The sequence below is a fragment of the Numida meleagris genome, chromosome 1 (assembly GCF_002078875.1).
Source record: "Numida meleagris isolate 19003 breed g44 Domestic line chromosome 1, NumMel1.0, whole genome shotgun sequence".
NCBI lineage: Eukaryota > Metazoa > Chordata > Aves > Galliformes > Numididae > Numida > Numida meleagris.
Window position 1 is genome coordinate 176,984,809 of NC_034409.1, and position 26,447 is coordinate 177,011,255.

At 41.7% G+C, this 26,447-nt stretch overlaps 1 protein-coding gene across 12 annotated transcripts in view; it reads left to right on the forward strand.

The window, feature by feature from the left end:
* PSPC1 (paraspeckle component 1) overlaps positions 12,864-26,447 on the forward strand; it is a 67,774-nt gene continuing 54,190 nt past the window's right edge. For 11 of the 12 annotated variants that reach the window (XR_002433253.1, XR_002433255.1, XR_002433256.1 and 8 more), the window contains exons 1-6: positions 12,864-13,319; positions 15,122-15,423; positions 17,660-17,755; positions 19,935-20,131; positions 24,639-24,723; positions 26,188-26,296. Coding sequence is in view for 1 of the 12 variants with exons in the window: in XM_021380018.1 (XP_021235693.1) it covers positions 12,948-13,319; positions 15,122-15,423; positions 17,660-17,755; positions 19,935-20,131; positions 24,639-24,723; positions 26,188-26,296 (1,161 nt within the window). In the remaining 11 variants the exon portion in view is untranslated. The remainder of the gene's footprint in view (positions 13,320-15,121; positions 15,424-17,659; positions 17,756-19,934; positions 20,132-24,638; positions 24,724-26,187; positions 26,297-26,447) is intronic. The other variant, XM_021380018.1, reaches the window with a different exon arrangement.

A 26,447-nucleotide genomic window follows, 5' to 3' on the forward strand; every position in this document is an offset into this window, starting at 1 on the left:
AAAAAGAAAATATTTTCACCGCAGAGAACTCAGGCAAGAGCCATCAAGTTATCAGTAGCCAAATAAAGCAACCTTCTCTCACTAGATCTACTGTCTCTGTGCAGGTTTAGAAAGCAGTATTTCTTCACACCTGGACACCAGCCAGTCTATTTTCCCAGCTCAGCTTTAGGGACTGACTGAAGATCGTCTTTGAAAGTGTGAGCTATGCCTAAGGAGAGTCTCCTCACTTCTTTCTACATTCTAGCACATTCAGCATATTGCGTGAGCATTGGGGTAGCATAACAACAAGAGCTTCCGCTATTCTGGTCACAGCTCTCCTTTGAGTATCCATCAAGAAAGTCAATTTGTGAAAAGCTAAATTATTGACTTTTTGTGTGTACTTCCAGTTTGGCTTGACGATGTCTAATGAAATTGTACACAGGGCAATGGATATTGCAGGCTCCTGGAATACAGCTAAGTTCCTAGTGCTCCTGGATCATGACATATTTTCAAACTGCACACACTTTTACATGCACTGTAAACTAGACACCGATTCCTAGCCAGTAGGTACAAATCCTTAACTAGGCTTGGGCATATATGCAGCCTATGGTGTAAATGCTATTGGCTGCAGGTTTTGCATACGTGTGGTGCTTTGTACCTTATTTGCATTGCACATATTGCAATGTAGGTTGCGTCATGTATGCCTCATTGTGAGGCACTGTGATCACATGGGCTGATTTGGAGAGTTGCAGTAGGGAAATCTGGCTATACTTTTTATTCTTTTGTGTTCCTACATGCAGTACATTCAGTCTTTTGCCTGATAAAAGAAATGGCCACAGTGTCCCAATTTTTGTCAGAATTGGAACACCTAATGAACATTATTTGCTTTGGGGATTGTCCTGCTCACATTTCTTTTATAGAAAACTGGGATTCTGTGCGTGATAATATACTATTAATCATGGGAATTTATACTGGAAGAGTTCCTTTCATTTGAGGATTCAGAGTGCTTAGAAGTTAATTCATATTACATTACATTACCCTTGTGAAGCAAGTAAACATTTCCCTCAGTGCAGAAACTGAGATGTTAAGAAGATGAAGATTTTGTAGACTGTATGTCTTATAGACACCAATATAAAAATGGCTTTATTTTTGAAGGTAGTGAGTACTTACGGCTTCCACTAAGATTAACCTCTAGCTTTTGTTGTCTGCTATTGAAAATTCATTTCAGTAAATTGCCTCAGTGACAGGGTAATGCAGTAAACGTGTCTGCAGGAAGTGTCTGCCTTTGCTTGATCTGACATTCAAACAGAAACCTTCCCTTTACATTCTTTGCTGTGCTTACATACCAGAAGGAAAAAAAAAAAAGACTTCATATATTCTGCTGATCTGGAAGTTATGTTATGTCTTAATATCTATGTGAGACATTAAGTACAAATCCTAACAGATTTCTTCACTGCTGATCAGCCAAGCAGTCTTGCTCTTCTGCAGATGAAACTGGTGACTTGCAGTAACTGCTGTACGGTGTGGTAGCACTATGAGGACATGTGGGAGCAGCTCTGTAAGTAGTGTGGTGGCAGGGAAGCACTCAGGACAATTGCCTGCTACAAGGCTTAAATTTCCTACCCAACAGAAGTAGGAATCGGCTAGCTACAGGAGGGTCATCTTGAAGTGAAAGATATTTTTCTCTAGATCAGGCTATCGCTACAAGTTGCCTGACCTGGAGGCATGTAGAGTGGTGATTTATTGTGTTTGTTAACTGAGCTAAACTGCCCTTCCATTTATTTAGGGATTAAAGCTTGCTTGAGAGACTAACTGGGACGCCTGTGGTTTTTTTTGTTCTGATCTGGAAAGAGAGAAAATTGTATTATATGGGCTATATTATACAGACTATAACACTGGAAAAAAAGAAGTGTGTTTATGTTTCATGTTTTCATTGGTCTCAAAGCTTTTGGTTAATTTGACTACAGCAATTCAGTGTGTTGCGGCCCCCAGTACAAGAAAGATGCAGAGCTCTTGGAACGAGTTCATAGGAGGGCCACCAAGATGATCAGAGGGCTAGACCAGCTCTTCTGTGAAGAAAGGTTGAGGGAACTGGGCTTGTTTAGTTTGGAGAAGAGAAGGCTCCAGGGAGACCTCATTGTGGCCTTCCAGTACTCGAAGGGAGTGTATAAACAGGAGGGGGAATGATTGTTTACAAGGGTGGATAACGATAGGACAAGGGGGAATGGTTTTAAACTGAGACAGGGGAGGTTTAGGCTAGGTGTTAGGAGGAAGTTTTTCACTCAGAGGGTGGTGACGCACTGGAACAGGTTGCCTGAGGAGGTTGTGGATGCCCCATCCCTGGAGGCATTCAAGGCCAGACTGGATGTGGCTCTGGGCAGCCTGATCTAGTGGTTGGCGACCCTGCACTCAGCAGGGGTTTGAAACTCGATGATCTTTGAGGTCCTTTTCAACCCAGGCCATTCTATGATTCTGTGATTCTATGTGTTAGATTTCTCCGCAGCCTGGCTGATGGCTGAGCTATGTCCTTGCCAAGGTAACTTTACTTTAATTCCAAAAAGAGCTGATAGCAAGAAATACATGCCTCATTTGTTCCAGTTCAGCCTACTATTTTAGCTCATGTCCACTCTGATGAGCTGTGTACCAGAAAGCAAGCAAGCACTGGAAGAGAGGTAGCTCTCACTCTCTGTTTTGAATTGCAGCAGGATGTGCTAGGCTTCCTCCTCAAATTCCTCAGGTGCAGTTGTTGCAGGGACAGACTCTTTGTCATGCTGAGACAGATGGATACATCCGAATTCCTGATCTCGAAGGAGATAGCATTCTGGGAACATTTACTTTCAGGAGTGTTTCTTCCTTGCCTGCAGGGAAGGTGAAGCCTCTTTGACAAACGCTGTTTGAGGCACACATAAAATGTGGCACTACATTTATTAATCAGCATCTGTTGAAACAACCATTCACTTCCTCCTTATCCCCCCCACTCCTTTGTTTCTTTAGCTGGGTTATTTACCCAATCCCATTAATTTGTGGCTTTACAAGACGCTGAGAAATGTGTTAAAAAAAAAAAAAAAACACCTGAGTGGGACAATAAGAAATATCAGGGGAAAGAATGGAGCAGACATTTTTTAAACAGTGTGTCATTAGCCACAGTCACAAGACTTAGATTTTCAAGAGTTTCATGAAAAAGAAATGAAATAAAATAAAAAAGTTTTAAATCTGATCTATATGCAGAACGATTCTAGACATATACCTGAATTAAGAAATACTGAATTGCAACCAACTGTAGCAAGTTGAAAAGAGCTTGCTAATGCTACTTTACACAATGTGAAAAAAACCTTACTTTTCTGAAATCGGTTTTAGTTTAGCAACCTTACACGTATTGCTTTTCTCTTTCTTCCTTTCTTCCTTTCTTTTTCTTTATTTCTTTCTCAGTAAAACTTAACATCTACTGCCTACATCTGTTCCCTGTATAGGTCAGCACTTTTCTCTTAAACATTTGGCAAAAGATAATATGGTGAACTAAACAAGCTTTGGAGTCTTTCAGCTATGGCAGTACCTGAATTCTTGTGTGGTAAACTACAAACCACAGCCCACCTCAAAAACAATTCAACAAAATTGAAATTAACTATTAGATATAATCATCAAAATGATGTTTCATCTTGCCTCATTTCAGACTATTTCAGAGTTTTGAATAGGTAAATGTTTTAGGTTATTGAATTTTTAGGTTAGTAAAATATTTTGACCTGTAGAAAATGCTCAGAGATTATAAATGCTGTTTCTTGTCTAGCTGTAAAAGTTATTGATGGATAGGAATGAAATCAAAGAGACTTAGGTAAAAGCATTAGATAAACTACTGAAAAAGGAATTCACATGTTTTTTAACTGAGTTAAGTTACTTCTCTTCCTAAGCACAAAACCCAGTCCTTGACTTGAAAATGAAAGAAAATGTATACAGGTAAGTATCTCATACTTTTCCAAATCGTAGTCAGTGCCTATTGCAAAGGTTCTTAGATTGTTCAGATTACAGAACATTTTCACCCCCAGTAGCTGAAGTAAGAGTAAGACAATTCACAGAGAAATATTCCCAATTAGAAAGGAAGATGAAAAGGTATTACTGTACAAAGATGAATCATGTAAGAAAATTTACACGACAATTATCTTAATCAGAGATTAGAGAAGACACAAATAATCAAATGCAAGAAATACATTTCTACAGATTGTGAGAAAGAAATGGGAGAATAAGACAACGCATCATGACCCATCTGCCACATCCAGACAGCAAATGAATTGTCCTTTAATTAAATACAAGCCTTTAAAATCCAAATGGTTCCCACAGAACCACAAGGTGGTGGACGTGGGCAACTTCTGGATCCCTCTGGCTCAACCCCTGCTGCAGGAGGGACACCCAGAGCAGGGTGCACAGCGCCATGTCCAGGCGGCTTTGGAAGATTCCCCAAGGAGGAGACCCCACAGCCTCTGGGCAGCCTGTGCCAGTGCTCCAGCACCTACATAAAGAAGTGCTTCCCAATGTTTAGAAGGAACTTCTTGCATTTCAGTTTGTGCTCATTACCTAGAATTACAGAATCATAGAATGGTTTGTGTTGCAAGGGACCTTTAAGATCATCTAGTTCCAATCCCCCTGCTATAGGCAGGGACACCTGCCACTAGACCAGGTTGGTCAAAGCCCCATCCAGCCTGACCTTGAATGCCTCCAGGGAGGGGACATCAACAACCTCACTGGGAAACCTGTTCCACTACCCTCACAGTCAAGAATTTCTTCCTAATGTCTAGTCTAAATCTACCCTCTTTCAGTTTAAGGCCATTTCCCCTCATCCTGTAGCTACATGCTCTTATCTCCCTATCTTTCCTGTAGACCCCCTTCAGGTACTGGAAGGCAACTATAAGGTCCCCCCGGAGCCATCTTTTCTCCAAGCTGAAAAGGCCCAGCAATCTCAGCCTGTTTCCAAATGGGAGGTGCTCCAGCTCTCTCATCATCTTCGTGCCCTCCTCTGGACCCACTCCAGCTGTTCTATGTCCTTCTTGTGTTGCGGGCCTCAGAACTGGACACAGTACTCCAGGTGGGGTCTCACAAGAGCAGAGTAGAGGGACAGAATCACCTCCCTAATCACCATCTAATCACCACTCTTTGACTGATTCAATTCACTAACTCAGCAGAAGTTGATTCTGCAGAAAACAGCATACAGATTTGTGTTGGTTAGTGAGCTAACTGGCTTATGGTTGAATCTGCCAAACGTGAGCCAGCATGAGCACAGTTTGGCCAAGGATGAGAGGAAGGCAGGGAAGAGAGAAGCAGTAGAGGAAGGAAAGGAGTGTTTACTCACCCTTTGCTTTGCTTACTTCCATGATGATGAACTATTAGATCAGCTTCACTGCTTACGGAAATGCATCTTAAGCACAGTGTGAGCATTGTTACTAGATCAACATATTGTGTAGACTAGGAATCCATACTTTTAATGAAAGAAACAGCACACAGATAGCTCTTTCAAAGCCCAGCTTACTTCTTGCCTGCCAACACAGTGAAATCTTACTCAAAATCACTAGGGCAATGGAGAAAGCACTTTTTAGTGCCTTTTAAGAATTGCACACTATCCCCATAAGTCTTCACAATAGCAAACTGAGATAATCTATTCTTGGAACAATATTACTTCAACATCAACATTCTAATTGCCAGCTGTATCTTCCGCTTAACTAGCCTTCCTTCCCTGTTTCCAGCTACGCTGTTTCACATATTTGCCATGATACTCCTAACCATGTTTTGGACCAGAGGCTATTTCTCACAGTCTCTCAGAGAAATGCCACAGACCTCCCCTACCTGGTGAACTCATGCTCCAGAGGTGGTGAGTCAACACTTCTCTACTCCCTTCATCTAAACGCATAATGGAGCAAAAGAGTGATGTTAGCTCTGCATCAGGGTCTGTGCTGCACTCACAGGGCTCATCCTCAGTGGCTCGTAGTGTACACTTCATCTTCAGCCCAGTGCTCTTCCTTTACTCACCTGATCCCAATGGCAAATTCTTCCTGCATCAGAAATGGTGTCACAAGTACTGAGGAAGAAAATACCCAATGGGTGAGGGAGCTAGCATTTGAAAGTGTGGTACCAATGGTAAATTTGAGCAATTATTCCACTGCAAAGATTGCTGTAGCAGGTTTCCATCATGATAGCGTATGATTATTCTGATGGCAGCTGTTCTGCAGAGGCCATAACCACAGACAGACAGGTGCTGGGTCCTTTTCATACTGTGCAAAACACAGAAGGAGGAATAGAAGGGAGTTTGGGGTTTGAAGCGGCTCTTATCAGGGTTAAAGAGCCAGTCTGTTTAAAGTTTGCCATGTCACGTGGCTGAGGAGGACTTAAGAGGAAGAGATGGGCAAGAGGAAGGCAAATTTGCACAGTGGGAAGTTCAAAGGGGAAAGCCTCTGGGGCCTGCAGGCTGTTTTTGTCAGGTCAAGTGCCCAGAATCATGGCGAACTGCAACTGCCTGAGTTTGCCTTAAGCTGCTCTGAAGAAAACAGACTGAATAAAGCACGGGTGTGGCATGGTTTTCTTTCAGCATTCACAGCCCTCTTTGTCTACAAATTTTGCCTACAGACTGCTCCTACTGACTGATCCCAGGGCCTGTTAGGAATCTTTAGCTCTGATGTGCTGACAGCACACTGAATGATTGCTTAGAGATAAATTTAAGGCTGAATGTATTTGGGGAATGCTTCCTAAAGCTTTATCTTCTCACTTTTATTAGTAGTTAACTGTCATTCTCCTAGGGAACAGGTAAAGACTATATACAAAAAAATATTCAAAAATTATTGCATTGTATGTATTGGTTATGAATAGTGAGGAAAGTAGCTTTGGAAAATCTGGGTAAATTTTGTCAAGCCTAAATGTCAGTCTGATGTACATTTTCACCGACAAATATGTTTATATATCTTTTCAGTCCTCATTTTCCTGAAACCTATGTTGTTTTAAAGAATAATGCTGAGTTTTCATATTCACATAATTCTGAAATACTGGATTATCATCCATTTAAATATATATATATAAACTGCATGCAGGCAGGTGGCTATTAGTTGTTATGTCATACAGATTATTTTATAAATGTGATGCATACATTTTTCTCTTCATGTCAACACAATAAATTCATCTTGTTGAATTATGCTAATATTGAGTGGAAGAGAGAAAGAAGGCCTGCCCACCTGGTTTAAAAATAGAAAATCCAAGTCACCCTGTCCATCTGGGACCAGGGAGATAATTTTATTGTAGGCCTTCCATCTTCATTTTCATTTGATGTTTTCCATTAAAGTTCTAGTTGATAATTCCACTGTTTGTCGCCAGATGGCAATACAATGACATTATCTTGTAACCACTCTTGAGCCCGAGTAGTAGTCGGGTACTCATCTGGTAATTACACAGTATTGGTCACTTTGTCAGGTAGTAGTAAGCACTTATTTCTCAACACAGTCATGCTTATACCTTCAGAGTTGCTGGCACTGCTGTGACAGCTAGTGTTTTTAATATTTGTAATTTACCTTAGTAAGAATAATTACATAATTTAGACCAAAACCTACACCAGGCTCAATTTGTCCAGGTATTGCCATGAGTAATATTGCAGACAAATGCTGTCTAATTGCAAGAAATGACCAGTAGCAGCAGCTCCTGCCTGTGCCAGGTCTTGCAGACACCTGAAAGAGGTGCGCCTCAATTCCCTTACCCCACCCTGCTGAATAGGATCCCAGCTTCCGGCCATCAGCCACTGCCTATAGCATTTCCCACTTTTTCAATGCGCAGTTTTGTGCTTCACCTTGTTTCTCTCTTCCTACCATGTTCTCTCTAATTTACCTCTCAGCTCTAGAACTTCCTGGTATATTCTGTCATGATCTTCCCCTATAGCTTGACTAACAAGTACAGATCCAAACCACAATTTTTTGCAGACTGTAGGAAGTAAAAGAAAGAAACCTGGGAATTAAGAAATGTGTTGAGCAGCAACCTACTGCTAACCACCTGATCCAGGGCAATTGCCTCTGTTGAGAACCTGACTATAGCAGCAATGCAGCTATCGCCACTGAGGTGCTGTTATCTGAGCAATCAATCACTTTGAAGTTGTTTCAAGGGCAAATACATATAGTTTGGGATTTTTATTTGCAGATCAGTGTCTTTGCCTCCTTGACTCTCAGCAGGATTCTCACATTTGGTAGGGAACTAATGCTGTGATACAGGAAATGGAAAGCCAGAGCAGTTGCTTCTGTCTCATATGACACAAATCTGGATGGTGCGTATCTTGGACATGCAACCAAATCTCTTGTTAGAGTTAACACTTTAGCATACACTAAGCAGACAAAGTGAAAAATACTGGTCATTTTCACAATTCTACATCTGTTTTCTGCTACTAAAATGATCTTGTTCTCAAGTGAATAGTGATTGTGCTATGGACAGCAGTGCGTACACAGAATATTGTATGTTAAATAAAATACAGAACCATTTACAAGATCATAAATCAAACTATGCATACTGAAGGGAGTCTAGTAGCACATGTAAGTGTAGTATATTCCCAATGCAAAAAGTTGCAACCATTTTCTGGTCTTAAAATAAATTCCATGCCCAAACCAGTTTTGTTAGTACACAATTACAGTTTTCTGCTCTGGCCTTTTGAATGTCAAGTTGAATAAACTTAGGCTTTCAAAAAAAAAAGAAAACCCTCTCAAGAATTACAAAGGGAAAACAAATTACTATGTGATCATAACTATCATTCCTCCATTTCCCTGAAATGACTTCCACGTAGGTCATCTGCATACAAAGTATCAAATACAATACCAAATTTATGGGGAGGGGGTGAAACGGTTTGGCAGTACTCCCCGCACACATTATACAAGTAACAGTACATTGCAACTGGTAGACCATAAAAATTCTTACAGATGTTTATAGCAGAAAGAAAACATTTTAACAAGAACTTCAAGGGATCCATTCTGTCCCCTTTCAAAATGTTTTTTGTTTTTTCTAACTGCTGTTACATCTGGCCACAAAGACTGTGGGCAGTTCGGAATCAGATGTGCTCTGGGATTGTTCATATGAATGAGCAAAGCCTCAAACGATACAGTGTAAAAGAAGGTGAAAAAGTGTTTAAATATAGCAGAAATTAGGTTATTTTTGTATATTGTCTTGGAATGTTGGACTGTAGTGCATGTACAATGGACATGAGCCAGCAGTGTGCGCTTGCACAGGGGTGGCAGCAGGGAGAGGGAGGAGACTGTCCTCTGTACTCCACCCTCGTGAGGCCTCATCTGGAGCACTGTGTCCAGGCCTGCGGCTGTCCAGATGATCAGAGATTGCTGGAGAACCTCTCCTGTGAAGAAAGTTTGAGGGAGTTGGGATTGTTTAGCTTGGAGAAGAGAAGGCTCTGGAGAGAACTCACTGTGATTTTCCAATACTTGAAAGGAGCTTATTAAGCAGGAGAGGGAATGAATGTTTACGTGGGTTGATAGCAATAGGACAAGAGGGAATGGTTTTAAACAAAGACAGGGGAGATTTAGGTTAGATGTTAGGAGGAAGTTTTTCACTCAGAGGGTGGTGACGCACTGGAACAGGCTGCCCGAGGAGGTTGTGGATGCCCCATCCTTGGAGGCATTCAAGGCCAGGCTGGACGCAGCTCTGGGCAGCCTGGTTGAGTGGCTGGCAACCCTGCACTCAGCAGGCGGGTTGAAACTCGATGATCTTTGAGGTCCCTTCTAACCCAGGCCATTCTATGAATCTATGAATCTATGATAGTGAAATAATGGTTGTGTATTTAAATTACTGTAGCTTTTTATGTGATTTATAAAACTGTTAGAAAATCGTGGCAATTTTATTAAACAGAGTTGGCAATAGCAAGAAGACCACTGATTTATCTCCCTTTTCTGACCTACTGAGCTTTCACTTGTATCGGTCCCATCATTTATAATGTATCTTCCACTCCCTTTACACACCATTTTTTTTTTTTTAAATATACTGGTTTTCTCTGAGTAGTTACTTTTCTTGAACTCAGCATTCATTACTGAATGCTAAATATACTATAAACCATATCTCTTTGGATCCCGTACCGCCACTTTCTACCTTCCATGGTCTTATACTGCTTAACTTCCTACCTTCACTGTCGGTACATAACCTTCTCCATTCACTATTTTCTGATTTTCAGAGCTTTAAATCTATATTTATTTCAATGCACTAGACCCAGGTGTCTGCTTCAGAAAAAGGTAGGCTGAGGAAGTGATTCCTACTGTCTGAGAACTCACGCTTTTTTCCAGGTTCTTAATATGTGCTTGGAAGCTCCATAAAAGGACTGAGATCTTCCTTGTACCTCAAATGGAAAAAATAGAAGAATTTAGAGTATTACCATCAAACATGGAAATGGATGCATGTAAGTCCATGGGGCCTTCTGGGATCCATTCCAGGGTACTCAGAGAGCTGGCCAATGTCATCATGAGACCTCTCTCAACTGTTTTTCATCAGTCTTGGGAATCTGGACGGATCCCAGTTGACTAGAAGCTGGCAAATGTTCAAATTTTCAAGAAGGACAAGAAAGAAGACCCTGGTAACTACAAACCGGTCAGTCCCACTTCAGTGCCTGGTAAAATTATGGAGAAAATTATGATAAGAGTTATTGAAAAACACCTGAAAGACAATGCAGTCAGAGCCAACACAGATTCATGAGGGGAAGGTCCTGTTTAGCTACTTAATTACCTTTTATGACAAGGTCACATGTCTTGTTGATGAAGGGAAGCCAGTTTTCTTTCTGGATTTCAGTAAAGCTTATGATACTGCTTGTCACAGTATCCTTCTGGACAAAAACATGTGATGGGTGAACAATTGGCTGACAGATCAGGCTCAAAGGGTTATAGTAAACGGGGGTTACATCAGGCCAGTCACTAAAGGGCTTCCCAGGGCTCCATTTCAGGGCCATTTCTCTTTAATGTTTTCATAATTAACTTGGATGTAGGACTAGAAGGTGTTTCGAGCAAGTTTGCTGATGATACTAAATTGTTGATTCTATTGAAGGTGTAGAGGTTTTAGAAACACCTAGACAAATAAGAGAGAGGGGCAATCTTCAACTGCATGAAGTTTAACAAGAGTAAGTGCTGGATTCTGCACCTGAGAAGGGGCAACCCTGATTGTACATACAGACTGGTGGATGAAATGCTAGAGAGCAGCCCTGCTGAAAAGGATTTGGGGGTACTGGTCAACAGCAAGCTGAACATGAGTCAACAGTGTGATCAGGCAGTCGGAAAGGCCAACAGTATCATGGGGTGCATCGAGAACAGCATTGCCAGCTGTGGAATTAAGGGAAGTGATTGTCTTGGTCTTCACTGCACCAGTGCAGCCTCACTTCAAGTTCTGTGTGCAGTTTTGACCGCCACAGTATAAAAAGGACATAAAACTACTACGAGTACCAAAAGAGGGCTACAAAGGTGGTGACAGGTCTAGAGGGGAGCAGCTGAAGTCCCCAGGTTTGTTCAGCCTAGAGGAGACCGAGGGGAATCTACATTGCTGCTTATGGCTTCCTCACTATGGAGAGCAGAGGGACAGGCACTGATCTCCTCTCTGTTGTAACCAGCAATAGAACCCTCAGAAATGGCACGAAGTTATGACAGCAAAGGCTCAGGCTGGATATCAGGAAAAGGTTCTTCACCAGAGCGTAACTAGGCACTGGAAGAAGCTTCTCAGCACAGAGGGCACAGCCCTGAGCTGCCAGAGCTCAAGGAGCATCCGGACAATGCTCTCAGACATACAGTCTGATTCTTGGCCGGTGCTGTGTGGAGCCAGGAGTTGGACTCGATGATCACTGCAGGTCCCTTCTAACACAGAATGTTCTGATTCTGTGAAATCGTTCAGCAAATAGTTCACGCCTACTGTGGAGCGAACTTATTCTCCAGTATCATGCTTATTGTTGCTTTGAAAAAGAACAGCCCACATCATAGATTAGCTAAGTAAAACTAACCACAGAAGATTCTCTTGATTTTTTTAAATTGCTATAGCTGCATAAATAAAACAGATACTTTCTCCCGCAGTCTTGCTCAGGCTACAATTGGAACAGGAAACAAGAACAACTTCTTTTATCAGGATCCCTGCGAGGCCCCAGGCAGAGCACAGAGCTTTGTCCCAAAGAAAGCCATCCCCTCACAACGCAGCAGCTGCCGCGCAGGACAGCGCCGGGCCGGCAGCCCGCGCAGTAGGGCCTGCCCCCGCAGCCGTGCCTCCCGCACCCAACAGTGGGCGCGTTCCTGCAGCCCGCGGGCCCTCCCTCTGCCTCCTGAGCCGCTCCACAGCGCTCGGCTCTTCCTCTCCCTGCGCCGTTCCCCGCAGTCTCCTCAGCGCCGAGCGCAGGTCCCACCAGGCCGCCGCCTGCCGCCCTCTCCTCGGCGCAGACCCCGGCAGGGCGCTCCCCCGCCTCGGTACGGACTGCAGAGAAGCGCGCACGATCGGAACGCGCCTCAGACCACCGCTCCGCCGAGCGCGGTCGGATTCGCGGCGGGTGGGTAAGGCCCGGGGGAGCCGCGCTGGCTGAAAGCGGCGGGGAGGCTCCTGGCTGGGCTGAGCCCCAGGGCTCTGAAGATGCAAAGACCGTTCTCCCGCGGTCTGACGTGGGCTCGCCAGGCTCCCAGAGCCGAACGGGAACAACGGCGCCCGAAGGAGACAGACGCGCCGCGGGCGGCCGCGGCGCCCCCGCAGCTCCGCCGCGCCGCGCGGCACGGCGCGTGCGCAGCCCGCTCCCCCCTCCCTGCGAGGAGCCGCAGGGAACGCAATGCGCAGGCGCGGCGGCCGGTGAGGGCGCGCGGCCGCCGGTGGGCGGGGCTCTCCGCGGGGACGTTACAACTCGCCGAGGGCGGCCGCGGCGCCATTTTGAATTGGCTGCCGCTCGGAGGCGGTGGCTGCTGAGCGCGGCTCCGCGTCCCCCGAGAAAACCAGGGAGAAGGGAGCGAGGTCCGAACATGGCGGCGAATCGGAACTTGAAGCAAGTGCGGATCGAGAACAGCTCCCCGGCGGCGCCGCTGGGGATGGTGGGGGGCGGCGGCGGCGGCCTGAAGGGACTGCGGGGCCTAGAGACGGAGAACGAGGCGGCGGCCATGGCGCTGGTGCCGGGCAAGGAGGGTGGGGATGAGGAGCAGGAGGGTGGGTTCACCATCGACATCAAAAGCTTTCTCAAACCCGGCGAGAAGAGCTACACGCAGCGCTGCCGCCTCTTCGTGGGCAATCTGCCCACCGACATCACCGAGGAGGATTTCAAGCGCCTCTTCGAGCGCTACGGGGAGCCCAGCGAGGTCTTCATCAACCGGGACCGCGGCTTCGGCTTCATCCGCCTGGTGAGGTTCGCGCGGGCCTCTGCGGCCGCCCGCCGCTGCCCCGACCGCTGCCGAGCCCGCTCTGCCCGCGGCGCGGTTGGGAAGCGCGGCCGTTGCCTCGCGTTCTCTTCTCGTCCTTTGCTGCTCGCGCCGCTCTCTCCGCTTCCCCTGCCCTCTCCTCCGCCCCTCGTCGTCCCCGCGCTCCCCAGCCGAAGCCGCGCGTTGTAAGCCCCTGGCCTGGCGTTCCCCCAGCGCTGCTCGGGGCTCTGCGGGTTGCGGCTCCTTTCCTCGGTGCCGTTCGCGTGCTGCCCAGGCTGTTCCCGCAGCTCAGCGAATGGGAGATGTTGCACCATCTGCTCCGTTCGCTGAATATACGTGAAAAGATTTTTCCTTAATTGGGAGCGTTTGTTGTACTTTAGGACTCTTTGTGCCGAAGCAAATTTCGGTCTGTGCAATTCATTACGAGTATTTTTTCATGCAGTTAATTTTAAAGATTGCACAGGTTTGTTTTGAAGCCCTGTTGCTCGCACTCATTGAAAGCTCAGAATACACAATTCACGCTTGTACCGAATTGGAAGCTTAAATTGTCGAAATTAATTGTGTCCGGATGAGATTGCATTTCTCGGGCTCATACAGTTTGATCAGCATTATTTCAAGTCGAACATTTAAAGAAGAAGTCAACCTCAAGGCTTGTCGTGCTGCATTTACATTTTCAGTCCGATGTGTGGGATTAGTTTTTGTGACTGCCGTGTCTAGGATGCTCTGATTTACAGAGTTCAGAGAAAAGCTTTAAAGTGCATTCTGTGCCGCCCCTACGTGGGATTTTTCTGTATATTTTGCTGGCTAGGATTTTTTTTATCTTTTTGGTTGTCAAAGATAAGTATGGTGTTCTGCTATCTGTTTTTTACTGTGGCAGAATACCCACAACCTGAATTAGCAGTTTTCTGGAGGAAGAGCAATATATTTGAATATATTACTCAGCTCTGCGTGTAATAGAGATTAACATTTATCTGAATGCCCTTTTTGCACTATATTAAGAGAATAATATTTTTAAACTATTTCTGTAGTTGGTTGAGGTGTGGAGAAGATGTCTGCAATCTAAAGAATTATTTCTATAAATATTTGAGATTGTAGGTGTAAAACCAGTTGAGAATTTCTGAAATGAGAAAAAGGCAGTTATTGAGATGGACTTGGCTCGTGGATGAGGGTGCAGAAAACCAGTAAGTGTGAGAGGAATTAATACAGCAGTAGCAATGTAATTTCATCATTTCTTGATGAAATTTGAGAATTAGACATCCATAGAGAGTTCATCCAATAGTAGCAAAAAACAAGTTATTTTCAAAGGATATTTTCATCGATTAAAAAAAAAATTCCCAGAAAACAAACAGAAGCCCCGGCTCCTTAGATCTTCTGGTACATTCTCTGAAAATATTGTTCCCTACACTGTGTGAATATAAGCATTTCAGTAGGTAAATATAAAAAGGTGTCAAATTCTCAGCTCTGTTGAAAGCCTTTACGGTGCAGCACAAACACATCCGCGATGATGAGAATGTTATGTCCTATAATATATAAGAAAAATTTGCATCTGAGTAATTTTTTTTAGACTGAATGGTAGAAGATGAAAAATGCATATTATTTCAGTCACTGGGTAGGAACTTTTGGAGGGGAAAAAGGAATTCTAAATGACCCTAGTGAAAACGTGCTCACATTAAGGAAAGAAAAAATGCAACTTCTCAGGGGTTTGGAGGGGAGGAACAACAGTACAAAAGCCATGTCTGTCGTCTTTGCAAATAAAACATAAAATATTTTGTATCTTGAAAAAGGAATCTAGGACACTGGCTGAAATAGCAAAAGCAGAACTTGATGGTACTATTTTGAAGAGCAGACCACTTCGAATTCGATTTGCTACACATGGAGCTGCCCTAACGGTCAAGAATCTTTCACCTGTGGTTTCTAATGAGCTGCTGGAACAAGCATTCTCTCAATTTGGACCAGTGGAGAGAGCTGTTGTTGTAGTAGATGATCGCGGCAGAGCTACAGGAAAAGGTTTCGTGGAGTTTGCGGCAAAACCTCCAGCACGGAAAGCTCTAGAAAGATGCAGTGATGGTGCATTCTTGCTAACAACGTAAGTTCACAGTATTTTGTTCGTATTTGTGTTGTGTGCGTTTCTCATGTGAAAGAAAACAGTGTTTGAGGGCATCCCATAGTTCTTATTTTCAAATGATGAAAGCCATGAGGTCAGAAATTAAAAGTGCTTTACATGAATGCCCAAAACACATTGTTCTCCACACTGGAGGAAAAAAAATAAAGCCGGTCTTCTGCTGACAAGTCTTGTAATTTCCGCCACGTTGGATTCCAGTCTGTTTAATAGGGCTTTTCTTAATGAGGCTTTATTTTCACTGATTGCACTCTTCCTCGTCCCAGTAATGATACCACGAAAGAGTATTCTTTGCGAATGAGTGTGCTACTTTGCTGATATTTCTTTAAACTTGGGAAAATGTGTTTTATTTTCTTCAAGAAATGTATATGTATAGCTTACAAAGCTGTAGGATTTCTTAAATGAAAAATTAGGTTTTGCACAAGTTGATGGTGGAAATTTCTGGAAAAATTTCAAGGTCAGGCAAGCTTGTGAGTTACAGTACTCCCCTCTACCATCTCTTATTTCTGTACCCGATGCAAAGAGTTGTTAACTGCTGTGCTTTTTCGTACAGTAGCCAGTGTCATTTTCAAATATTTCCTTAAAGGGTAAGTGAAATGGTAGATGTTCAAGAATGTATTTGTTTCTTCTTCTTTTTTTTTTTTTTTTTACCCCTTATAATTTGGGAAAATAAGGCTGCAATTTCACAGTATCAAGGCTTGCTGGCATGGTATTGGGAAGTTGCAGTTCTCTGACTCAGGCTGTGTATCTTTTACCTGCTTGAGAACTGTTTGCGATACTTGCAGTAGCCACCTGTGCTTACTGAAGCAAGAGAAAAGTATGTGGCTGCTTTTGTTACATTCATTTTTGGCTGTTTCAAAAAGTGAAGGTACTTGCTCATGTGGGTATTACAAGCACCAAGTCCAGCTGAGGATAAGTCAGGAAAATGGTGTTGTGGAAAACTGCCTGATGGCAGGTGGAAAAAGGATTTTGGAACTCCTCTTGCTGATAATAATATCATAAATCCTGTGTGTGACTGAACTGAATCCTGATTCTCTGACCTAGTGGATACAGAGTAAATTCAGCTTAAGTCTCTGCTATATAAATTGCAGTGGCAATTTGTTCTAACTTCTTGTTGTGGATTTTCTTGGCATTAGTGTTCGAGTGGAGGCATGGTGAGCCAAACCAGGCAACTAATCTAGTTCAGTGAATGCTATAGTGTTACATGAGTACTATTCTTGGCATGAGAGATGTGGTAGGGAAAAAGAAGCTAGGATACAGGGGAGGATATTCTTGTTTTAGTAGCTGCTGGGTAGCTTTGTTTGATGGAAGCGATCATCTAACCATGACCTAGTGAATAAAAAGCACTTGATCTTTGTCTTCCAACTGCACGCTAGGAAATGTCGGACACCTAAGCAAATGTAATTTGAATCCCCTGCTATGATAGTTTTTGTGCTATGATATTTGCTTCAAAATGAGAAACTTAATATTTTAGGCGAGATCTCTCTGAATAAAAAGGAGAAATTTCAGGAGAAATATTTGCTGTGTTGTGCGCTATGATTCCAGGCTGTTGCTTTTTTTTCCCCTTAATCTGCCTTGATGCCCAAGGATTTTTTCCAGCTGTCCATGTTCTTAAAATATACTAACATTTCTTTTTCTATGATCTGCAAAGTTGAAAAAAAAAAAAAAGGAAGAAAATCCAAAGTGCCAGCATTTTGACAATAGTAGCTTTGTAGCTCTTATAATTTTAAGGTATTGTTTAGATGCTCCCCAAACTGCTGTATTTTTTATATACAGTTGAAGATTTTATTATGTTATTCTTCATTAGCTAGTACTTGACTCTGATTACTTCAAATGCTGAGAACTCAAAGACTGTGCTCTAAATTATCTATGTAGAAGTTATTCTCTAATTATCTTTGAAAAATTACTGCCAAAATATCAAGCTGTTTTTAATTGTTGAGTAACTTTAATTAGAATCTGTTCATATTCTATGAAATGTGAGTAGAGTGAATATTGCTACGTTTTGGCTTTGGTGCTTTTCTGTGATATAATCATACTTCCCATGTTGTCTAAATAATTTGTAATTTTTTGAGATTTTTTTCATCTTTAAATATTCCTATGCTTCACATTAGACAAAACTACATGAAGTCGTATTTTCTATTCAGAATAGCTAGCAAACTTATTTTACTGTTTCTTTCATTATTCAATTGAAATTCTCTTCCAGAACACCTCGGCCTGTTGTTGTAGAGCCAATGGAGCAATTTGATGATGAAGATGGGCTCCCCGAGAAGCTAATGCAAAAAACACAACAATATCACAAGTAAGTTCTGTTTGACTTACAACTTTATAAAATTGATTTAAGTTACTTTGTTAGCTTAGTAAATACATAGTAATTTTTACTTCAGGTTGGTGTATGCTTATTTTATACAGCCAAGGGGAAGCCAGATGTTAGGTCAGTTAACTTTTTCTCGCAGAAAAGCGGTGTGTCATTTTTGTATTCAGAACTGGCATTAGAATAGTTCAGTTGGAAGCGGCCTTCATTGAGTCCACTGTCTCAGCACTTGAGGCTCATCAAAAGTTACAGCATTATCCAGCTGCCTCTTGACCACCAGCAGGCACAGGGCGTGAACCACCCTCATGGTAAAGAATTTTTTCCTTGTATCCAATCTGAACTACTTCTGGTGCAGCTTTGTACCATTGGTCTTTGGTTATGGGAGAGAAGAGGCTGGTACCTCTATCTACACTTGCCCTCCTTTTCTCTAGACTAGGCGAACCATGTCTTCTGCCTCTCGTGGGACTGTCACAGCGTTATCTATGGGTCTGTGTCCGTGACAGGGGGACAGCAGGCCCACAGGCCTGGAAAAGAGAGAAAGGAGGAAAAAAAACCCAAGTGTTGGTGGTTTAGGGGCTGGCCCGGCCTGGTCCCATGGCTAATGCGGCAGGAGACCCGTGGACCCATGCCCTGAGGAAAACAAAGGGAAGAGGGGAAGGGTAGGAAAACTGTAGATGGGTTGAAAATAAAACAACGGCAACACTCTTAGGAGGAACTTAATTTACTAAATATGATATTGAAATTGAGGCCAGTAAATTGGAACAGAGAGAGTTCAAAGCTGAGATTCTTACTCTGTAAGCTGCAGGGGGACCACGTGTTTCTCCGCTGCATATGAAGAGAGAGCTCCTGGTCTGTCAGGCAGCTTCACCAGCCCCTCCAGGAGCAAAGTCCCCTGGGGAGTACATCTTCTCCCCTCCCCCTCCGAAAACGAAGCACCCAAAAAGGCAGCCTGCGGAAAACAGGACATGAACTCTTTTAACTGCCAGTGCTTTAAATGATGTTATGATGTGGAATACCAACAACAAAAAAATCAAAACCATGACAGGAACATACCCTGCAGTCCTTCTACTAGCTTTGTTGCCTGCCTCTGAATGCGTTCAAATACCTTTACCTCCTTTTTATATTGTGGAGCCAAGAACTACACACAATACTCAAGGCCAGGCTGCACCAGTGCTAAATACAGCGGGAGAATCGCCTCTTGGAACTGGCTGGCTGTGTTGTGCTTAATGCCCCCCAAAATGTGGTTTGCCCCTTGGCGGCCAGGGCACGCTGCTGGCTGGTGCTGAGCTGCTGTCACCAGCACCCCCAGGTCCCGGCTGTTGAACCTCAGCATCTTTTAGGTTCCTTCCAACTGAACTATTGGTTTAGCATTCTGTGATTTTTACTGAAGTAGTGATTCCTGATTTCTGCTGAAATCAGCTGGAGCTTACTGCCAGTCACCGATCGTCTCTTGTGAACTCGGTGTGTGGTCTGATCCTGCAGAGATTTGTACACCCACGGAATTTTGTCCTCTGATTAGCACTACCTTGTTTGTAGTCCGTGGGGTATAAATCTTGGCAACTTCTGTGGTTTGGATGAAATTTTGAGCGTGAGAGTCTTTCGCATGAGGTGAAAGAGGGTTTTCCTTACCTCATTAGAGAATATTACTTCTACTATTCAGATTTGGTTGCTATTTAGAAATCTGGCTGCTTGAAACTAAGATAAGCAGGTAAGCCTGTAGAGTAATACTTAAAAAAAAAATCATTCTTCTTTACTTAATAGTGTTAGAACATGAATAAAATATTGGCTCCTTTAAATATTACTCTTACTAACAGTCTGAACTATTTAGTAAGCTTTAATATGCATATAATTGCTTATATGAAGTGACCACTTTAGAAGGGTGAACCCAGTTAATGTAATGTCACAGCTTAATATTTTGTACCATGGTAATTAAAATTTTTTATGTTAATTATATAAATTGGGCGGGTATTTATTTGGAAAATTTCCCTGATCAGGTTACTTACCACATTAATAGCTGAATTAAACTTTGACAAACTGGTTTGCAATGCAGATCTGACTTTAAATCAGATTACTACACTTGAAGTGATTGTTTGTAAAATCTTTGGCTTTTACAGATGTTGATCTTAATGTGTCCTTCTGTACCTTTTAACTGCAAAATCTTTATTAGGGAAAGAGAACAGCCTCCACGTTTTGCTCAACCTGGAACATTTGAGTTTGAGTATGCTTCACGTTGGAAGGCTCTTGATGAGATGGAAAAGCAACAGCGTGAACAGGTTGACAGGAACATTAGAGAAGCCAAAGAGAAACTAGAGGCAGAAATGGAAGCAGCTAGACATGAGCATCAGCTAATGTTGATGAGGCAAGGTAAAAAATCAGATAATGTCTTAGTGTTAATTCTTCTCTTTTCACAAATTTTCTTTCCGTAGCATATTGAGCTGTATGTTAAATGCAGGGATTTCTGGTAGATGCTGTTTGATTAAATGCTTTGAACGGAGGCAAAGGAAGTGGTATTTCTCTATTTGCATAGTCTTTGAGGGTTTGCAGTAATGGATTAGGAAACTGAGAAAAGAGAGATTGCCTAGGTCTATTTTTTCACTTAAATTTGTGTGGTGTAAGTGGTTTATATAATGAGAATGAACGGTTGCCTCAAATTCATCTGTAAAATTATTTTCTGGTTTTGGTGTTGCCTGTGGTACTAGATAGGACAAATCACTGTTTGTGTGCCCTGTGCAGGAAAAAAATTTAAATGATAGCTCATGCTTACTTTGGCTGTGTGTGCTCCTGTGATACAACCCAAAATATTACAGTTGCTAATTTTACTCTCTTTTTAAACATTTGAAACCCAACTGAGAAATCTGTGTGCATGATTATTGTATGTCTAAGCAACTCAAAATAAGTGACAGTTGTCATTAACCTAGGTTATTTTTGAAAGTGTAAAACAGTGTATCCATCTTAACTAGCTTTGTGGATATGTTCCCTTTCTGTAGCTTTGGCGGAAAGAAAGTCCTTTAGAAATTATTTTCAAGCCCTACCTTTGGAAATGGAGCTGAGTTGAGCTTGTGTTTCTTTAGTAGAGAAGGCAGTAGCAGGGCAAGTACCTGATGCTGAAGGCATATAATTACTGCTATTTGCATTGCTTTCCAGTTGAGAACTACAGAACACTATTTAATTTTAGTTCTTAAATCTACCAGTTCTGCTGCAACTGGAAGTTGTCTTTATAAAGAAGTTCACCAATCCTATTGTTTCTAAATGAGCGTTCTTGCATTAAATGAGAAACCATGTTATATAAGATCTTGTACTGCAATACAGAGCATAATAAAATAGAAAACAAATTTGAAATGCCAAATAGTTACTGCAGCTCCTAAAATGACTTTTATGGATGCTGAAGGAAAAAGTTCTTGGTTTTTGAAATATCTGTTCAGAACCACTTTTACAGAGAAAGAAAAGGACTATTCCTTTTGCTGAAGAGCCATGAGAATAAGAATGTCTTTGGTGCCAATATTCCGGTGAGGAAACAGGCATTTTGTTACTGTGGGAAGAGGGTTTTTCATTCCTCTTTGATTATAATGGAGCACTTCTCCTTGGTACCATGCAACCTGGAATTTTGTGCAGGTGTTCAGATTTAAGCTTATTCACATGCAGGAACTTGAATAACCAGGCTGTAGGCAAGTTTCTTGTTTCTTTTTTTTCTCTTACCAACTCTTCAGCTTCAGTATATATGAAAATAATCTAATGAGATTGTATCACGTGCTTTTTAAGAAAAATGCAGTGAAACGTGAGGCATCAAAACCTGGAAGGACTGTTTTTGTATACCTGATGCACAAACCAAACCACTGATTTCAAAGATCATTGAAGTAGTTATTCTGAAATACGGAATGTAAAACTATAGCACAGTAGTTATCAGGAGCTAAAAAGTTAAGAATGAGTTTACTACAATCCATATACTTCAGCAGACGGAAGAAAACAACTTTTATTGAAATTGCTTTATCAGAGGTATTGGGACTTGCTGTAGAACATGCTGGTTTAAGTACCTGAGTTTTCATGGCGTGGTATTAATACTGAAGATAAAGACTTCATTCTTCCAATATGTGTAATTTTTCACTTTTAAGTGTCATGTTTTGACAGATTGAGTCAGAAGTAATTTGTAAAGCAGAATACGTGTTTCCATGTGTAAGTAAATTGGCATGATATTTCTGATCTACATATTGCTGGTATGCTTTAGACTTGTGTAAATATTCCCTGATAATAATAGTGAAATAGTTTGTCAAAGTACTAGAAGATTTGACTATATGTAACCAGAAACTTCATTCTTTATCAGCTGCATGGAAACTGGCCATTTGCTTTCCATTTTTAAAACCTGAAAAATCAGCAGCTAAAACAGTGAAGCTTTTTGGACTTGGTATTCCTGCTTGTAGGATTAACTCCTGTGAGGAGAGGACACTTTTCCCTTCAGTCCTAGAGTTTGCAGGAAGTTGAATTGTCAACGGTTTACGGGCGTTAGGCCCGATTCCGTGACAAAGGGGACGGGGGACCCAAGGGCCCATGTCCCGGGAAAAGGGGAAAGGGGAAAAGGGTAGGGAGATGGCCCTGAGAGCAAAGAACAGCGGCAACAATCTGAGGAGAAACAAACTAATTTACTAAATAAAATATCGGAATGCAAAACAACACACTGTAATACAATATAATTACAATTTAAGCTGATAAATCCAATACAGAGAGAGAGAATGTCCCAAAATCAAGGTAGGCCTTACTCTACTACTGACGATAAGACGGCTGGAGAGCGAGGTGCTGCCAAGACGAGAGACGGCGGAAAAAGGGATGAGGTCTCGTGATCTGCAAGTTTTTATACTGAGAGCTTTTATCTTTTCCCTCCGGCTGGAAATGGTAACAGAGGAGCAAAGTACCGTGGGGACTGTAGTAGTCCTTCTCTTCTGAGAACCAGGTATATCCACTACATGACGTTATGATGTGGAATACCAATAACTGAAAATCACAAAACCATGACATGAATATTGAAGACATTTGCCTTTTTTCTTTAGACATGAGAAGGTGAAGAATTTAATAGTCATGCTTTCCTTCTCTTTCAGAGCTGTCTGCTTCAGTGCAGGTTTTTTTTCTGTTCAGAGGAAGGGCCTATGTCCAATATATGTCAGTCCAGAATTAGCAGTATTACAAATCTTTTAATATGAGAGACTCTGTGCACAGCCTGAGCATCTAGATCTTTGTTTTTGTCTAGCTAGTAAAGCTTTGTGTGAAGATGTTATGTGGTACTGAACCTAATTGTTACGCTGAGCTTTTAAGTTCTAACAGCTTCAGGGAGGGCAGTAATCAGAACTAGGCCTTGAAAATTTTTAGAAATTTGGAAAATTAGGACTGTAGAACTTAGAGGGGAGGAAAGGATAAATTCATAGCGGTTAGTGGTAGAGAGAAGGTAGAAAATCCTGCTGGAGTGTATTAATGTAAGGAAAAAAGGAATGATAGGTAGGTGGGAAATGAGATAAAGACAATAGATGCTTTTTCCCACAGTGGCCAATGTTGAATGCAGAATGGGTTGATTCTTGATCTCATTAATACTCTGAAACACTCTAAATGTTATTTTAAGAAGTCTGTGGCAGAGTATGAAGGTAACGTTGGCCAAGTCTGCTGTGGTATGCACTGTTGTAAGGAAACGGTCCTGAGACTTTTTGATTTGAATGAACCTTCATTTTAATTAGTCCATTGATGTATGTTGACTTTGTGGAGATAGAAAGAGCAGGCCTGCAACGTTTGCTCGAGAGAAAAGACTTACATTGTGAGCGAGGATGTTATCTAGTAAAATTCTGGTAAACTTTGTTAAAACAAATATATGGTATAATTCTGATGATCTTTGTTAAAAATAAAACAAATATATGATATTTTGGTAAATGTAGTGGTGTAAAAGTTTAAGTTATAGTAATACGTGTTGCTGCAAGTTTGAAAGATTTTTGCAGACCTAAGAAAAACGATTTATGTGGTGAAGAAATGCATATAGAGATGTGTGGAATAGTTGAACTTGAATATAAAAAGCATCTGATAGGTGCCATGGTGGAATTTTCCTCTTGGTGTCCTAAATAATGTGGCTAATGTCGTATGAAGATGGAAAATGCAAACAGCTGCATTTATTGTGGCAGGAAGTAGAATTAATATTCATTGAAGAATGCATGAATGACCAGGCAGAAATCAGTAATCTGACTGGGCAGTAACAAATAGAGCTAAAGTAATTATTATTAGTTCCGGCTTGCTTTTTAAGAGCATTTTAAAGTGCTTTTTAATAAAGAATATGGCTATTCTTTCTGGTAGTGTTAACAATTACAGTTATTTCTAAGTGACTATAAGCACAGTAAGCACAGTCGTGATTCCTCTCTATAGAGGCTCAGATAGCATGCACCTCAAATTCATTTCACTTGTTTCTGGTGTGCCATGCAAGTGTCTGCAATAGATGATGGAGACTAAGAATTGCACTAGTTTTCTTGCTAATGTGACTTCAGCAGCACACAGCATTGTGAGAAAATGGATGCCTTGCCAAAGCTGTAAAACCAGGACATGACTTAAGAGATTCAGACTTTTTTTTAAACTGCCCTTCTCTTTGTTTGAGGTCTTCAAATTTCTGTGCCTATAATGTTTAGAGGCATAGCCAGTATAGGGCCTTACCCTGTGAGCCTTGGGTTCGTTTTTCATATGGCAAGCTTAGCTGGATGGGAAGGAACTGGATAGGTGCGTTGAGAAATTGCTTTAGTGTTAAAATTGAATATTGTTAGAATGGTAATCTGATAGTAATAACATTTTTGTGTGTGTGTGTTACCGCGTTGTTGATTGAGAGCTTTTATCTTCATTACATTTTTAATCCTGGTAGATCTCATGCGGCGTCAAGAAGAATTGAGACGTTTGGAAGAACTTCGGAATCAAGAACTTCAGAAACGCAAACAGATACAATTGAGGTATTTTGTCTTGTACTGTGTGGAGCTGTGGCAGTAATTTAAAGCATGCATCTGCTGTTGGTCTGTGTGAATTTACATACTCTGGTGTGCAGAGCTTTTAATACAAAATATAAACATCTGCTGTTTACAAGTTTTTCAAAAGCGTAACACGATACCTTTTTATTAACGTTCTTGCAGAGAAAAATGGTCACTTCTGCTAATATAAAAGTATAGTTGCAAGTATTTGTAGTATTTTCATTTAATTCAGCTCAGTTGTTTTGTAAATATCTGAGTTTTCTAACTAGCTTAGAAATGTCTTAACATGAATGTTTGTTTCATACGATGATTTATTTTTCAACGTGTGATGGAAGCATAGCTGTAATGGAGCTGTAGTAGAACACACTTGGAAGATTTGGGGGTATTCATCTGCTGCATGTGGAAGTGTAGCGTTGCTGATTTATACTCAAAAGTGAGATTTTGGGGAGTGTTTTCTCATGTTACTCTAGTGCTTTGTGGCACTTTGTTTTCTGGTGTACTGCTTTTCTCTTCAAGAGTTGATTCTTATGAATATGAGGGCTGCTTGGAAAGCAATGCCTCCTGTCTCATGACGTTGGCCCGTGATGTCAGAGGCAGATGTTGATGGTATGGGAGTAGAGGTTGAACTTTCACACCAGTATCCCATTACATTTGTTGCTGTGTGACAGATGGCAGCAGAGAGGCAGGCTGACAAAATGGTGTCTGACATGGAAGCTCGTATAAAGCAAAGGTGTGTCACTGAATTCTTCTGTGTGGAAAAAATGGCACCTGCCGACATTCCTTGATGCTTGCTGAAGGTTTATGGAGACCAAAGAGTGGCTGTGAGCACAGTGAGGTGGTGGGTGATGCATTTCAGCAGTAGTGACATTGGGTCACTTCTGGTGCAGATTTTTACAAGTGTGTCATGCAGGCTCTTGTTTATTGCTGGCAATAATGCAGAGCTAGTGGTGGTGACTGTTGAAAAGTAATGTTTTGTAGCTGGTGATTTTCTCTGGAAAGAGAAAATCATTTATTCCATGAAAGATGGAATATCATTTATTTACATGAAAATAAATAGGAGGCATTGCTTTTGAAGCATCCTACTTGTATTAAATATATCAGAAAACATAGATGACACAAAAGAACAATACACTCTGTAGTGTTAAAAGTTTGGCCTTAGGCAGTGTTGAAATATTGTAATCCAAAAAAGCTTTTGAACCTGCTTACTAGTTTTTGCAGGTTAACTGTAGCCAGAAGAAGAATATTTGTATTGTGAATACCTGTATGCTTGTTAAACAAAAATACTTCAACAATATTCAAGCCCATCAGGTTGAGTTGATTAGTGCCTTACACTGTATTAAAAACTAGTAAGTAGTTATATTTATATGCTGGATGTTAACTCCTGAGACTGGTTTTGAGCCTGAACAGTTCTCGAGTCTTAGTTTATGAAATTTTTCAAAAATATCCTAGACATGAAGAAGAGCACAGACGACGTGAAGAGGAGATGCTACGCCAGAGGGAACAGGAAGAACTGAGACGACAGCAGGAGGGAGGATTTAAGCCAAATTTCATGGACAACGTAAGTAGAACTCTATCTGACTAAAGTTGAAATGGTAAATATTTTACTGTCGTTTTTTCATATACACTTACTGAGTTGCCATCTTGTGTACTGTTTTTTGTTCAGAGCTCCATTAATCTCATGAGTGGAGTAATACAAATTTAGTAGTGCA